This window comes from Carlito syrichta, unplaced genomic scaffold (assembly GCF_000164805.1).
Source record: "Carlito syrichta isolate Samal-C Ts95f unplaced genomic scaffold, Tarsius_syrichta-2.0.1 Scaffold302767, whole genome shotgun sequence".
In the NCBI taxonomy this organism is placed as follows: domain Eukaryota; kingdom Metazoa; phylum Chordata; class Mammalia; order Primates; family Tarsiidae; genus Carlito; species Carlito syrichta.
The window spans coordinates 198,094-211,179 of record NW_007246863.1 but is presented as its reverse complement, the minus strand read 5'-3'; the positions used below and the strand labels follow the sequence as shown (position 1 = coordinate 211,179).

Here is a 13,086-nt window from a genome sequence, read left to right as displayed (position 1 = left end):
TCTTCTTCTCATCTCAGTACAGCTGTAGAAGCCAAGAAACCCAACTTGTCCTCTTGAAAGGGAGGAGGTGGTTTTCATTCCTAACCCAGCAAGCTCACTAACATGACAGGTTTGTAACCCAAGTCTTAGTTGACCAGTCCCCAGCATCCTCCAAATGTTTCCCTCAACTAAGCAGGAAGCCTGAAGTTGTTTCCCTAGAATGGGCCCCAAGTTTTGTTCATTTTCCATCACAGGCCTGAGTGGGAAATTGCAGCAGAGTCTTGATTTGGATGAGGAAATTCTTTATTTACTGAGGATACCTTGGAGTGAACTGGTTCCCATGAGCAAGTTTTCCTAAGATCCAGATCCTACCGGTGGTAATTTATAAGCAAGAAAATCAGCACTGCAACAATGAAGCCAATCAGAAATAAATCCCAGTATGGTCCCAGGGTGTCATCCAAGTCCATCCATTTCCATCTCATTGTAAACTGCTGGCAAAAGACATTCTTTCACAAGAAAATTCAAGCCTTCCACTCCACTCAGAAACATCATCTTCTCCCAAACCCATCACCACCAAGCCTTCCCCCATTTAATCCCCATGCTTTCCCCAGCCTTAGAAGACATGATCTTCATTTGCTTACAGCTGTCACAGGGGGCTTAACTAGCATCTTTAGAATAACCTCAAATTTTATACATTTTAATTTCTACTTTTCTTAAAAACTGTGTCTCTTTGTGGTACCCTGCCATCTGTCTACCAGTCTCAGATACTGATGGCAAAAACTATGTTTTGAACAAGTATATATAGCACATGTCACTTTGCTTAAGGCTGAACATAGTATGTGTTGAAAAGAATATTTTCCGAATGAATTCACTGGTTGTACTAGCATCAACACATACTCAATATAACAAGCATAATTGCTCTTCATGGTAAGTGCAGACTTTGAATTTTACTTCTCACAGGAAAGCCAGTCCACAAGAGGCTCTCCTGGTGAACCCTGTCACTTTGTTCCTAAGAGTTGCTCACTGGAGATTCCAGAGATCCAGGACCTATTTGAGACAAACTTACGTTAAAAAACAGGATGTCTCGTAGCAAATGCATAGTTTCCAGTTTCATGAGGGCAAAGAACACAGGTATGTGAGCATCTGAACTCGTTTGAGCGGCCATGTCATATAATCTCCTGGCCAAGTGCATGTCCTAGAAATAGAAGAACAGACCATACTCATTTGGTGAAGATTCTTTAGGGGTAAGTAAACAGAAACTATTGATTGAAGTTTCATATTTTATATTTGTAGTCAGAATGCCCACCACTGCCCCAATGATGTTCATAACCTTATCCCTGGTAACTGTGAATATGTTATGTTATATGGCAAAGGAGATTTTGAAAATATTTTTAAGGTTACAGATCTTAAGATAGGAAGATTATCCTGGATTATGCAGGTGAACTTCATATGATAATGGAAACTATTAAACAGGGCTGTGGACAGAAGAGAGATGTGTCGGAAGGAGATCTCAGAGAAATTCTTAGTATGGGAGGGTCTCAACTTGCCACTGTTGGAGGAGGCCTCAGAATGGAAAGGAATTTGAATCAGCCAACAATCTGAATGGGCTTGAAAGTGGATTCTTCCCAAGCCTCCAGTGAAGGACATGGCTTTGATTTTAACTTTGTGAGACCCCAAACAGGGGACCCAGTCAAGCCTTCTGGGCCTTTGACCTTGAAAAACTGAGGTAATACATTTATGTTGTCTTAGCCCACCAAGTTTTGTGGTATATCTGTTACAGCGGCCATAGAAAACTTTTTTTTTTTTTTGAGTTGGAGTCTCACTCCCACACAGGCTGGAGTGCAGTGGCACACTCACGGTCACCCCAGCGTCACCCTGCTGGGCTCCGGCGATCCTTCCACCTCAGCCTTCCAAGTAGCCAGAACTACAGGCGTGCGCTACCACACCGGCTTATTTTTAAAAATTTATTGTAGAGATGAGGTCTCACCAAGTTGCCAGGGCTGGTCTCGAACTCGCAGGCTCAGGCAATCCACTTGCCTTGGCCTCCCAAAGTGCTGGGATTATAGGCTGAGCCACCGAGCCTGGTCAGTCATAGAAAACTAATACAATCTCCAAAGAACTTTCTTGCATACCCCTGGACTAGCTACTGGTTGTGATTCCAATGAAGGGGGCAGAGAACACTAGATACTAATAATACAGTCCCCTAAGACAAAAATACAGATAGTAAGTAATCATCATTTAAAATTTCTGATGATCTTCATAGTATGTATCATACCTGAAGTTTCAGAATTCATTGATTCATTTGTCTGCCTCCATGTCCTTGAAAACAAGGGCTTGGACTGTGTTCACTGTTGAATCCTCAGTGCTTAGTAAAGTGCCTAGGCTGAAAGCAATGGTTCACACCTGTTATCCCAGTATTTTGAGAGGCCAAGGCAGGTGGATTGCTTGAGCCTAGGAGTTTAAGACCAGCATGGAAAACACAGCAAGACCTTGTCTCCACAAAAAAACAAAACAAAAAATTAGCAGGGCATGGTGGCATGCACCTGAAGTCTCAACAGCTACTCAGGAGACTGAGGCAGAGGATCACCTGAGCCCAGAAGACTGAGGCTGTAGTGAGCTGTGATGGTGCTATTACACTCCACCAGCCTGGGTGACAGAGACCCTGACTCAAAAAAAAAAAAAAAAAGTGCCTAGTATATTGCGGGTCTTTGATAGCACTTGCAGGATAAATGAAGAAATTATTTTGGCTCTCATGTTGAAATTTGACTCCTCAAATGACACATTCCTAAATTATCAGGAATTTTTTTCATTACATTTTGCCATGGCAGATAAAAAATTTTTTTCCTTATTTTCCACCTACTTATGGCTTGTTTTATCTGTTTGCTTTATTTTTTATTTGTTTGCCAAAAAAAAGGTAATGAAAAGGCTAAGTACTGTTGCTTTTAAAGGTTGAGGTGTCTTGGGTCAGTCTCAGAACTGTATTTTGCTTGGATGATCATGGACTATTTTCAAAAGAAAGGGAAGAAGAGGAGAGATTTTTCTCAAATTGTGGTCATCCAAATATCTCTTTGCCTTTCCTGCTCTATCACCCAGGCTTCGATAGATCCTTGAGGCCTTTGCTACACCTGTTTTTTGGGGGTGGTGTCTTCTCTCAGCTGCATTCCGCTTGTCATTTTTTATATTTTTCCGAAGTCTTGTGGTCTGGTAAACTGATTTGTTAGAGAAAGAAGAATATTCTTACAATTCAGGAGACTGTTTGGAACAAATCTTCCTGGCAACAGAGAATAGATGTTGTAAAAATTCTAATTTGTATCTCTAATTCCAATAAATTTAGTGTGCATTCACATGAAAGCACCCTGTAGATTATAATGGCTATGTCAGTAGCACACATGAAAGGCATATTGACTTGAAAGGGACATTCAGGGAAAGACAGTCTGTGTCAATATTGCAGGCATTCATTCTTATTTGAGGCAAGCAATAGTTACTAGTTTATTACTTGAGATACAAGTCTGACAATTCAGTCAATGAGTTTATAGCAAAAAATGGAAGTACCTTTAAAGTGGGATGAGCAGGAGACCTCACAGTTTGCAGAGGGGTGGGTGAGGTGGGATAGAGTGGGATGGAGGTGTGAACGTCTATCTGCCTTTAAAATTCCCAGAGAAAGAAATTCCTCAATGCTACTGACTAACTAGAGCAACTCATGGAAAAGAAATTTTAGTACCAGACTTGAGACAATTCCTCGTTCTTTGACCCTATTTAGTAAAAACTCCAAATCACACAAACAAAAAAATTTCCTCTTGACAGTGCTTTGGTGATGGCCAGGGTTCATTCAATGAGAAGTCCATTGCATACCTAATCCACCTAGATTTAACTTTTCTGTGGTATATTTGAATCTATGCTGCTTTGAATTCTGTGATTTAGGAGGTTATGTAAACTGATCTACAGATTCTTGTTAAATAGCATGTTCTAACTCAAATGTCAGGTGAGTACTGTCCAATACTCAGATGTTCAAAATAGCTTCTTTTAATTCAAAGATATGAAATTCTCTTGCAATACAGTAACTAGGTTATGAAAAAATTTTAAGTTACATGACGCAGGAGTTTTCTAGTCCCAGATCTTTGGGTGTCATCAAAAATTTCTTATCCTGAGACAGAGCATGTGAATGGGAAGGTATTTTTGAACAATTTGTTCTTTTTTTCTTATTATAAATATACCATATGTTAGTTATAGGAAAATATAGAACTCAATGAGAAAAAAGCCACTTGCAATCTCACTGTAAAGAGATAACTACTGATAATATTTTATACATTCTTATAGATTTTTAATATATAATCATGTATACATACTTTTAATTTAGGAAATTTTTACTCTGCATAATATTTTTTCTTCAGCTTCCTTAACCTAACAATATATTTCAGACAACATGCCATGTCCTAATATATTTCTCTAGTCTATAAGTCTATAATATTTTAATGGTTATATAATATATATTAATAATGGTTAATAACTACTAAATATTGTGTGCCAATAACTACTGTCATTTAATCCTCAGGACAATTCTACAGGAGAGAGCATATTACTAACTCTATTTATTTTTACTTTTTTGAGAAAAGGTTTCACTCTGTCACCCAGGCTGGAATGCAGTGGTGCCATCCTGGCTTATTGCAGCCTCAACCTCCTGGACTCAGGTGATCCTTGCACTTCAGCCTCCCGAGGAGCTAGGACTACAGCCATGAGCCACCACTCCAGTTAGTTTTTTGATTTTTTGTAAAGACTGGTTTTGAGCTTCTGGGCTCAAGTGATCCTCCTGCCTCAGCCTCCCAAAGTACTGGGATTATAGGCAGGAGCCACCACACCTGGCTATTAACTCCATTTTGAAGATGAAGATACTGAGGCGCAGAGTCACTTACTTGTAAGTGGCAGGGCTGGAATTCAAATATCCAGACTATCTGCTTCTAGTATGCTCATGTAGCCACTAGGCTATAAAATACATAGTAGAGCAGTGCACCATCACATAATTATACTGATATATGTCATGGTATACTGATATATGTCATGGTATACATTTTATATATATATATTTCTATTTTGGAACATTTTGTTTTTTGTAGAGTTTTTTTCTGTTACAATTAAAGCTTTTCATACACAAAATATTGTTTTATATATTTCTAATTATTTCACTAGGTGATAGATGTTTATTTCACAAAAGGTTATGACCATCTCTAAGAAGTATGTGTTCTACTCTGCCATCTTTCTGAGAGAGTTATTTTAAACATCTAACTTTAATTTATCCTTTCCAGAAAATAATTATATTGTGGTGTTTAAAGCTTCAACTCTAACACTCCATGGGCGGTCAGACCAGACAAATGAGAAATAAAAAAGCATTGTATCATAATTACTTTTATTTTTTGATGGCAGTTCTATTTATAATTATTTGGTAGATGTGGTTTTGTTTCCTCTGCAGGATCCAAAAATGTGTTAACTAGTAGGTGAAAATATATATATTTGAAACTCTTCTCCAGAGGATACTTTCCTTTCACCTTTTATCTTACTTTAGGATAGCTTTCCCAGCCATTGTCTTTAAACAAGTATGCTTTCTTCCACTTAAAAAAATTGTTATATGTTTCTCAGAACAGAACCTGATTGCCCTGAATCCCCTCACCTGAATTAATTATTCCTTCTTTAACATGTTTATAGTATTTTATTTTAAACTCTTTTCAAATGTGTGTGTGCAGGTATGTGCTAGCCATTTGGGGCTCTAACTACAGCTACGAACATCTCTGCTGTAGTGGATTGTGAGCTCTTTGAAGGCTGTCTTGTTCTTATGTCCTCAGAACTAATCACAGTGCTTCCTGACACAGAACAGGCACTTGATACATATTCAAGGGAATGAAAAGCAGATCACAGTACATGGCAGTTAAAAAGAAGATATCTTTTAAATCTAGGCGGTCCTTGAAGGATTCATGGAGGGGATGACATTGGTTCTGTTCTCTGAAAAACAGACTGGCATACAATGGGCAAAAATAAGGGGGAAGATCATTCCAGCAAAACAGGTGATGTGACCAAAGGCCAGGAGGGCTCAGTTCAAGGCCTTTGGGGAGAAGTAAAAAGTAGTCTAGACTATACATAGGGGGAAAGTGATATATCAAACCAAAATGATCAAGGTAGCTTAAGTCAAAGAGGGCTTTGAATGTGGGGTAGAGGTCTGGACTTTACTAGGCAATTAAAAGTAAACAAGAGTCTTTATATTTGTGTGTTTGTATTTTTTGGTGGTTTTGTTAGGGAGGGGGTTTTGTAGGATACAGGGGGTGATAATACCAGAGTTATACTTTCTCAAGAATAACCTGGTAGAGCTTTGTTAGATGGATCATGTATTAATTAAGATAATACTAGTATTTGTAACAAATCCCCAAATTTCAGTGTCTTAACACAATAGAAGTTCATTTCTTTCTCATTCAACATTCCAGTGTGTGTTCCTGGTGGGTGGTGAATTTATTTGAGGTGTCAATTGAGGATGCCAAGATCCTTCCATCATGTGGTCTTGCAGTCTCCTAGGGCCTCTATATCTTCTACTGCATTCAGCCCATGAAAGGGAAAGACACTAGAGAGCAGTTCCATCCACTTCTCAGCTGCCATAACCAAGAATAAATGACACCTTCACGTTTACTTCCATGCCATCATCAAGAACTAGCACATGACTGCAAAGTGAGCAGTCTCTCACTAGACAGGTGCACCCCAGCCAAAAGTCCTCACTATGGAATGGGGATTACAAAACTTTGGTGGACAGAGCCGTCTCTGCCACAGATTTAAAGAGAGAACACAAATTATGAACTTCACAGCAACTTGGATGGACTTAGAGGCTATAATACTGAATGATCTATCAGAGAAACAAAGAATCAAGTATCACATTTTCATTCATAAGCGGACCTTGAACAACTATCGTAATATTATAAGAAAGGGATTGACAGTAGTGGGAAACTGCCCGGGAGTGAGGGACACACCTCATCAACAAGTGCACCTGCATAATGAATATTTGCATACCTAACCCTGAATTGTACCTCACATATTTAAAATAAAAAAGTAAAAATAAATAAATAAATAGAGATCACTGAAATGGAAGACCCCTGAATGACCTTTGCAATGAACTGTGTTGAGCAGGAATTCAGTCCTGAGACAGAAGGAATGACCAGGGCAACAGGCTTTGTTCATGGTCACATTTCTGAAGAACTTACAAATCAAGCATACACTGAAGAAGAGTTTCATAACAGCTTGTGGGCTGCATGCTTATATTTCTACATTAGTTCAGATCATCTCCCAATTCCTCTCCAGGTATTATTCAGTGTTCCCAGAACAATGATGTAGGCAGTCCTAGACCACAGCTTACATCAAGGAGCTCATTGGCTGAGACACGTCTCAGTGAAGCAGCTGTTGGAATAACTCACCAGCTTCACTCTAGCACAACTTCCTTTTCTAAATATAGATGATAACAACCATGGCCCATGTGTTGACATTGATCTACCAAGAGTTGATTTATATCTCATTGTCTTCCTCAAAGGTCTTAAATGTAAAGTTTATAAAGTATGATTCCCTACCCTGGTGGTAATATTGTCCTCATACTTCTTACTGGTTTACATGAGGATTAACTAAGAAGATTGCAAAGTGACTTGCTGAAGAAATGCTTAATTACTTGGTGACTGAAATCCTAGAAAGGTCTATTCTCCTTCCCTCTTTGATTTTGTTGGAACAAGCTTTGGGCTTTTAATTATCAGGACATTCATTTTAAGAGTTAGAAAAGGTGATATCTCCTTGTTAATTTAACTATGAGATGGCAAGATGCCTCTGGGTACTTAGTTATTATTTTTCTAATTCCTAAATGAAAGAAACTAATAAAAACAAAGGGCAAAGATTCCTTATTTGCTCAATGTGAAATTCTGATATCCAGGTCTGAGGTTAAGAGCTGCTTCTGTTTTGTTTTTGTTTTTAAATGTAAAGACTTTCTGTAGGAAAAAATACAGTTGCCACTGAGAGAGACTGATAAAGATGAACTACTCATGATTTAACAGGAATTCTGGCAGAAGAGAATAGAAAAGTGGTCAGAGAGAAACTTCAAAGTGTTTTTCTGAATTTATGAAATGTGTTTCTCGACCACTATCATTTGACATTGTGAAGAAAGTGCTCAGGAAAGAGATCAGTGCAGATTCAAAGAGGAAAATCAAACCCTGTGACACAATTGCTCAGTTGGACACTAGCAGGCAGTTTGCCCTCTCCTGCACTGTTGGCCATGTGTCCTGAGACTACACCTCTCCCCACACTCAGAAACTCAAGGCAAAATGGCCTCACTGTGATGAGGATACAGCTGTCCAGGGGATCAAGCCCTTCCTTCTTGAATGACATGGGGGGCATTGGGGTGGGCTGGGATGGGGAGAAGGACTAATGTGAATTTAACACATGGAGTGGGGGACACTTTTATCTTTTATATAGACAGTGCTCCTCTCATGTTATGTTTTGTACAGAAGATAATGAATAAAACTGAAGCCTTATTTAGGGGGTTGCTCAAATTCCCTTCTGATCTAAATAACAGTCATTCCACACAGTTTGAATACAAAGCCCTTTCACAAAGACTTATTCATTTTATTCTCAAAGCCTGGGGTAGGGCAGGTATCATTAGTTCTGTTTTACTGATGGTGGATGATGGGTAGGTGGTCCGGGGATGGTTAAATAACATCCTAAAAATCATCCGTTTTAGCTATTCGATCCTGTCTCATTCTCCCCCAAATTTTACAAACACAGGATGGGGAAAACAGCCTGGATTTAGGTTTGACATTCTTGCAGTCTCTTAGAGTCCCAGGGCTAATGAAAAACAATCAGCCAAAAGGGAGGACGGGACAGCAGGGATCTGTACCACTGAATAAGAGGCCTTTGACTGCGATGTATACCATTAACAGCTCTCAGATAGGAAATTCCCTACCAACAATTCTCAGTTACTAGAACAACTGGAAGAATGAAGAGAGCATAAAAGCTGATAATTCCCACATTATTTGACTCTAGAAATGCAGCCAGGAATATAACTACTGAGGAGAAACACATGCTTGAGTGCTAAGAATGACTCAATGTAAGACTCACTCTTTCACCAGAAAATGGGGGTCAGACAGGTCTGGGCTCAAATTCTGGCTCCACCACTGATGAGCTCAGCAAGCTTGGCCAAATGACTTAACCTCTCTGCACTGCAGCTGCCTGATGCCTACACTGAGGACAGTTATAGGGCTTATCTCACTAGCAGTTGTGTGATGTAAATGACAGAGCACACATACACAACCCAATGCTGGCTATCACTATTGATACACAATACACCTTTCTTACTCTGTGAGACCCTGATACCATCTTCTGCCCTAAATACACTCACTGTCTAAAAGCTTTACCCAACACCACCACCTTGTAGTGTGAGCTCTCTGTCTAAATGAATATGCCTTGTCTTCTCAGGTCAGGTGTAATCCTGGGGGAATGAAGATTCATTCTCTTGGGCCTTTCTAGAATGACCACCAGCTCTGGTCTCATTCCACTTTCTCCTTGTTACTGAGAGTGTAAGGGTCAGTGGAAATTTTAATGGAAAAAGGCCTAAAGGTGGAGGAAAATGGAGGCAGGGCCCACTGGAAAAAGCATTTACTAGAAAAAGCAGGAAGTTATGAATCAAATTGGTCTAACATAGCTTTCTTCTACTCATTAGTTATGTCCTTGACATAAATAAAAAAAATAATGCCTAACTCATGGATTTACATTGAGGTAAATAATATGTGTTGGCACATGGGAGGAACTTGGCAAATGTTAAATCTTTTCCTTCCTTCTTCTACACTGATGACATCCTTGAAATTCAAAACATTTATAAATTTTCTCTTCCCAACAGCTGTCACTACTAGGTTTGAGTGATTACCAATGCAATTACCTTTGTGATGCCTAACCCATGTTCATACATATAGGCCAGATTGAACATGGCCTGTGCACTGTGGTATTTGTCGGCAGCAATGCTGTAGTGTGTGGCTGCTGTCTCATAGTCTTTCTTAGTTCCGTAGCCATAGTAGTGGTAATCTCCAATTTTCACTCTAGCAAAAGCATTGCCTGATAGAAATATTAGAAAAAGAAGGACCATAACTCAAATGATTTATGTATAGCTATCAAGAAGTCAACCTAATGATTTTTTTTCAGTCCTTTTCAATCCTTTAAAATATAAATATATATACACACACATGAATATAAAGCAAGAAAAAAAATCAGGATTAGATATATACTTTATGAAACACAAACTATAACACTCAATGCTGTTTCTATTATAGGAAAATACCCATGGTATAGTGCAAATGTATTTAAAGAACAAAAAACTACAAATTGTACCTTTAATTTTAAATTTTTATTATTATGTTTTACCTCATCCTGAAGCCCAAGGCATAAATTTTACCTTTTCTATTCATTTTTTGAAAGTAGGTCGGCAGGGCACAGTGGCTCATGCCTGTGATCCCAGCACTTTGGGATGCGGAGGTGAGAGGATAGTCTGAACCCAGGGGTTCTAGACCAGCCTGGGCAACATAGCGAGACCTCGTCTCTATAATAAATCAAAAAATTAGCCGGATTTGGTGGCATGCGTCTGTGGTTCCAGCTACTTGGAAAACTGAAGCAGAAGGATCGCTTGAGCCTAGCAAGTCAAGTCTGTGGTGGCTGTGAGCATGCCACTTCACTCCAGCCTGGGCAACAAGAGTGAGACTACGACTCAAAAAAAGGAAAGTAGGTCAACTCTCGGAAAGCTTACCCCACTCCTCTTGTTCTCAGACATCACTCCTGAAGCCCTACTCTCCTGCATCACCACTGTCGCCCTATTTCCCAAGTCAATCACATTCACCATTCAAACACACTCTGGTCTCTTCTATGAACAAAAATAAACCCTCTCTTTATCCTGTGGTACCTCCTTCTAGCTCATGCCCCATTTCTCTGTTCTCCTTTACAATCAACCTTTCCAAAGTGTGTTTTACACTCCCTGTCTCCAAAGCTTCACCTCCCACAGACTTCAACTCAATCCAAACTGCTTCTGACCCCTTCTGCCATGAAACTGCTATTTTGAAGGTGGTGGGTGACTGCCATGCAACCAAATCCATCGCCACATCTCTGTCCTCATCTCACCTGACCTCTGAGCAGCTCTAAAGTCACTGGGCCCAACTGCCCAAGCATGTCCTCTCTTGGCATCTGTGGTATTACATTCTTTTGATTTTCCTCCTACCTCAGGGGCTCTTTCTTTCAAACTTTCACTGGGTCCTCCTCTACTCAATTTCTAAATGTTGGCTTGTCAAGGGCTTGTTCCTAACTGCTGTTTTTCTTTTTTTCTGTATTTTCTCACTCCTCCCCTCCCCACTTCTCTCCACCACTCTATTTCATCTCAACTCTCTCTCAAGGTGACCGCATCTAGTCCCATGACTATCTTTATATTAACTATCTCTGAATTTATATCTATTGTCCTATCTCTCCCTGAAGCCTAGACTCTTAAAATTGTTTGTTGATGTCTCTACCTGGATCTCAAACTTAACATGTCCAATAGAGATTTCCTCACATTCTGTGGCCCTTCCTCTAAACAAAATCATTATTTTCTTCCTTGTTTCAGTGCTAGCACCATCATTATCTAGGCCATACATCTAGATAAATTATTTCTAGTTCTTTTTTCCTCATCTCCATCATCCAATTCATCAGCAAGACCTGTTGGTTCTACCTCTACAACACATCTGTCTCTTGATATCTTCTCCACTACTTATTCAAGTCTAGAATTCTATAAAAGCCTTCAAACTGTTCTTTTATCTTTACTTTTCAATCTGTTCTTCTCACAACAGTCAGGGTCATCTTTTAAAAATATGAAATAAAATCACATTGTTCCCCTGTAAATGGGTTCACTTCTTATGTGGAATAATATCCAGACTCCTTACTCAGCCTACAAGTCAGCCTCACTGGCTTTTGGTCTCCCTGAGAACCTTGTTGCATGTCACTTTCTCACTCTGCTTTAAACATCTGGCCTTTTTAATATTCCTTCAACACACCAAGCTCATTCCTGCCTCAGGATCCCTGAACAAGATCCCTGCATTAGGAGTCCTCAAGTCCCTTGCCTGGCAGGTTCAGAATTCCTCTGATTCCTCACATTGCTGGTTTTTCATCATTCAGGCCTCAGCACAATCGCCACTTCCCTCCCAGAGGCCTTCTCTTTTCTAAAGCAACTCCTTTACCTCCACCTCAGTAGTTATTTATCTCATCTTCATGTTTTATTTCCCTCACACCTCTTGTCACTGTTAACTTATTTGCTTTCTAGTTTATCTTCTCTCTTCCTCATGAGGGCAGGAATTCCTTGAGGATAATTACTTTGAAGTTCTTAATCACTGATAGAGTCTTAGAACTCAGAATGGTACTTGGTAAATATTTATGGAATGAATGGATAGAAGTGGTAGAAAATTTTTTAGAAAATGTTTTCCTTAGATGTTAAGTAGTTTAGAATATGACATTGATATGTCAAGTAGAAAAAAGTTATGTGGTTTTTAAAGATGTAAGACTTCAGTCTTTTGATGTCCACTTAGAGATGACCCCTATGAGTTTCCTTGGTGTCTATTTTTCCATTCACTGGACAGGAGTCCCAGCCCCCAGGCCATGGACTGGTACTGCTCTGTGGCCTGTTAGGAACCAGGCCACACAGCAGGAGGTGAGCGGTGGGTGAGCAAAGCTTCATCTGTATTTACAGCTACTCCCTATCACTTGCATTACCACCTGAGTACCACCTTCTGTCAGATCAGTGGTGGCATTAGATTCTCACAGGAGTGTGAACCCTATTGTGTTCATGTGAGGGATCTAGGTGGTGTGCTTCTTATGAGAATCTAATGTCTGAGAATCTGAGGTAGAGCTGAAGTGGTGATTCTAGAACTGCGGAGCAGTGGCAAATACAGATTAACATTAGCGGTGAGGTTTGACTGCAAAGATACTATAATAAGTCAATCACTTGCAGACTCATATCAAAACAATAATTTTGTAATATATTACAATGTAATATTAATAAAGTGCACAATAAATGTAATGTGCTTGAATCATCCAGAA

At 39.5% G+C, this 13,086-nt stretch overlaps 1 protein-coding gene across 1 annotated transcript in view; it reads right to left on the bottom strand.

Annotated features, from left to right (window-relative positions):
* Nucleotides 1-264: 264 nt before the first annotated feature.
* The window catches only part of SEL1L2 (SEL1L2 ERAD E3 ligase adaptor subunit), a 138,959-nt gene continuing 126,137 nt past the window's right edge, over nt 265-13,086 (bottom strand). Inside the window, exons 17-18 of the mRNA XM_008057119.1 lie at nt 1,046-1,174; nt 265-467 (exon numbers count right to left, since the gene is read on the bottom strand). Coding sequence (XP_008055310.1) covers nt 348-467; nt 1,046-1,174 — 249 coding nt within the window. The 3' untranslated portion in view covers nt 265-347. The remainder of the gene's footprint in view (nt 468-1,045; nt 1,175-13,086) is intronic.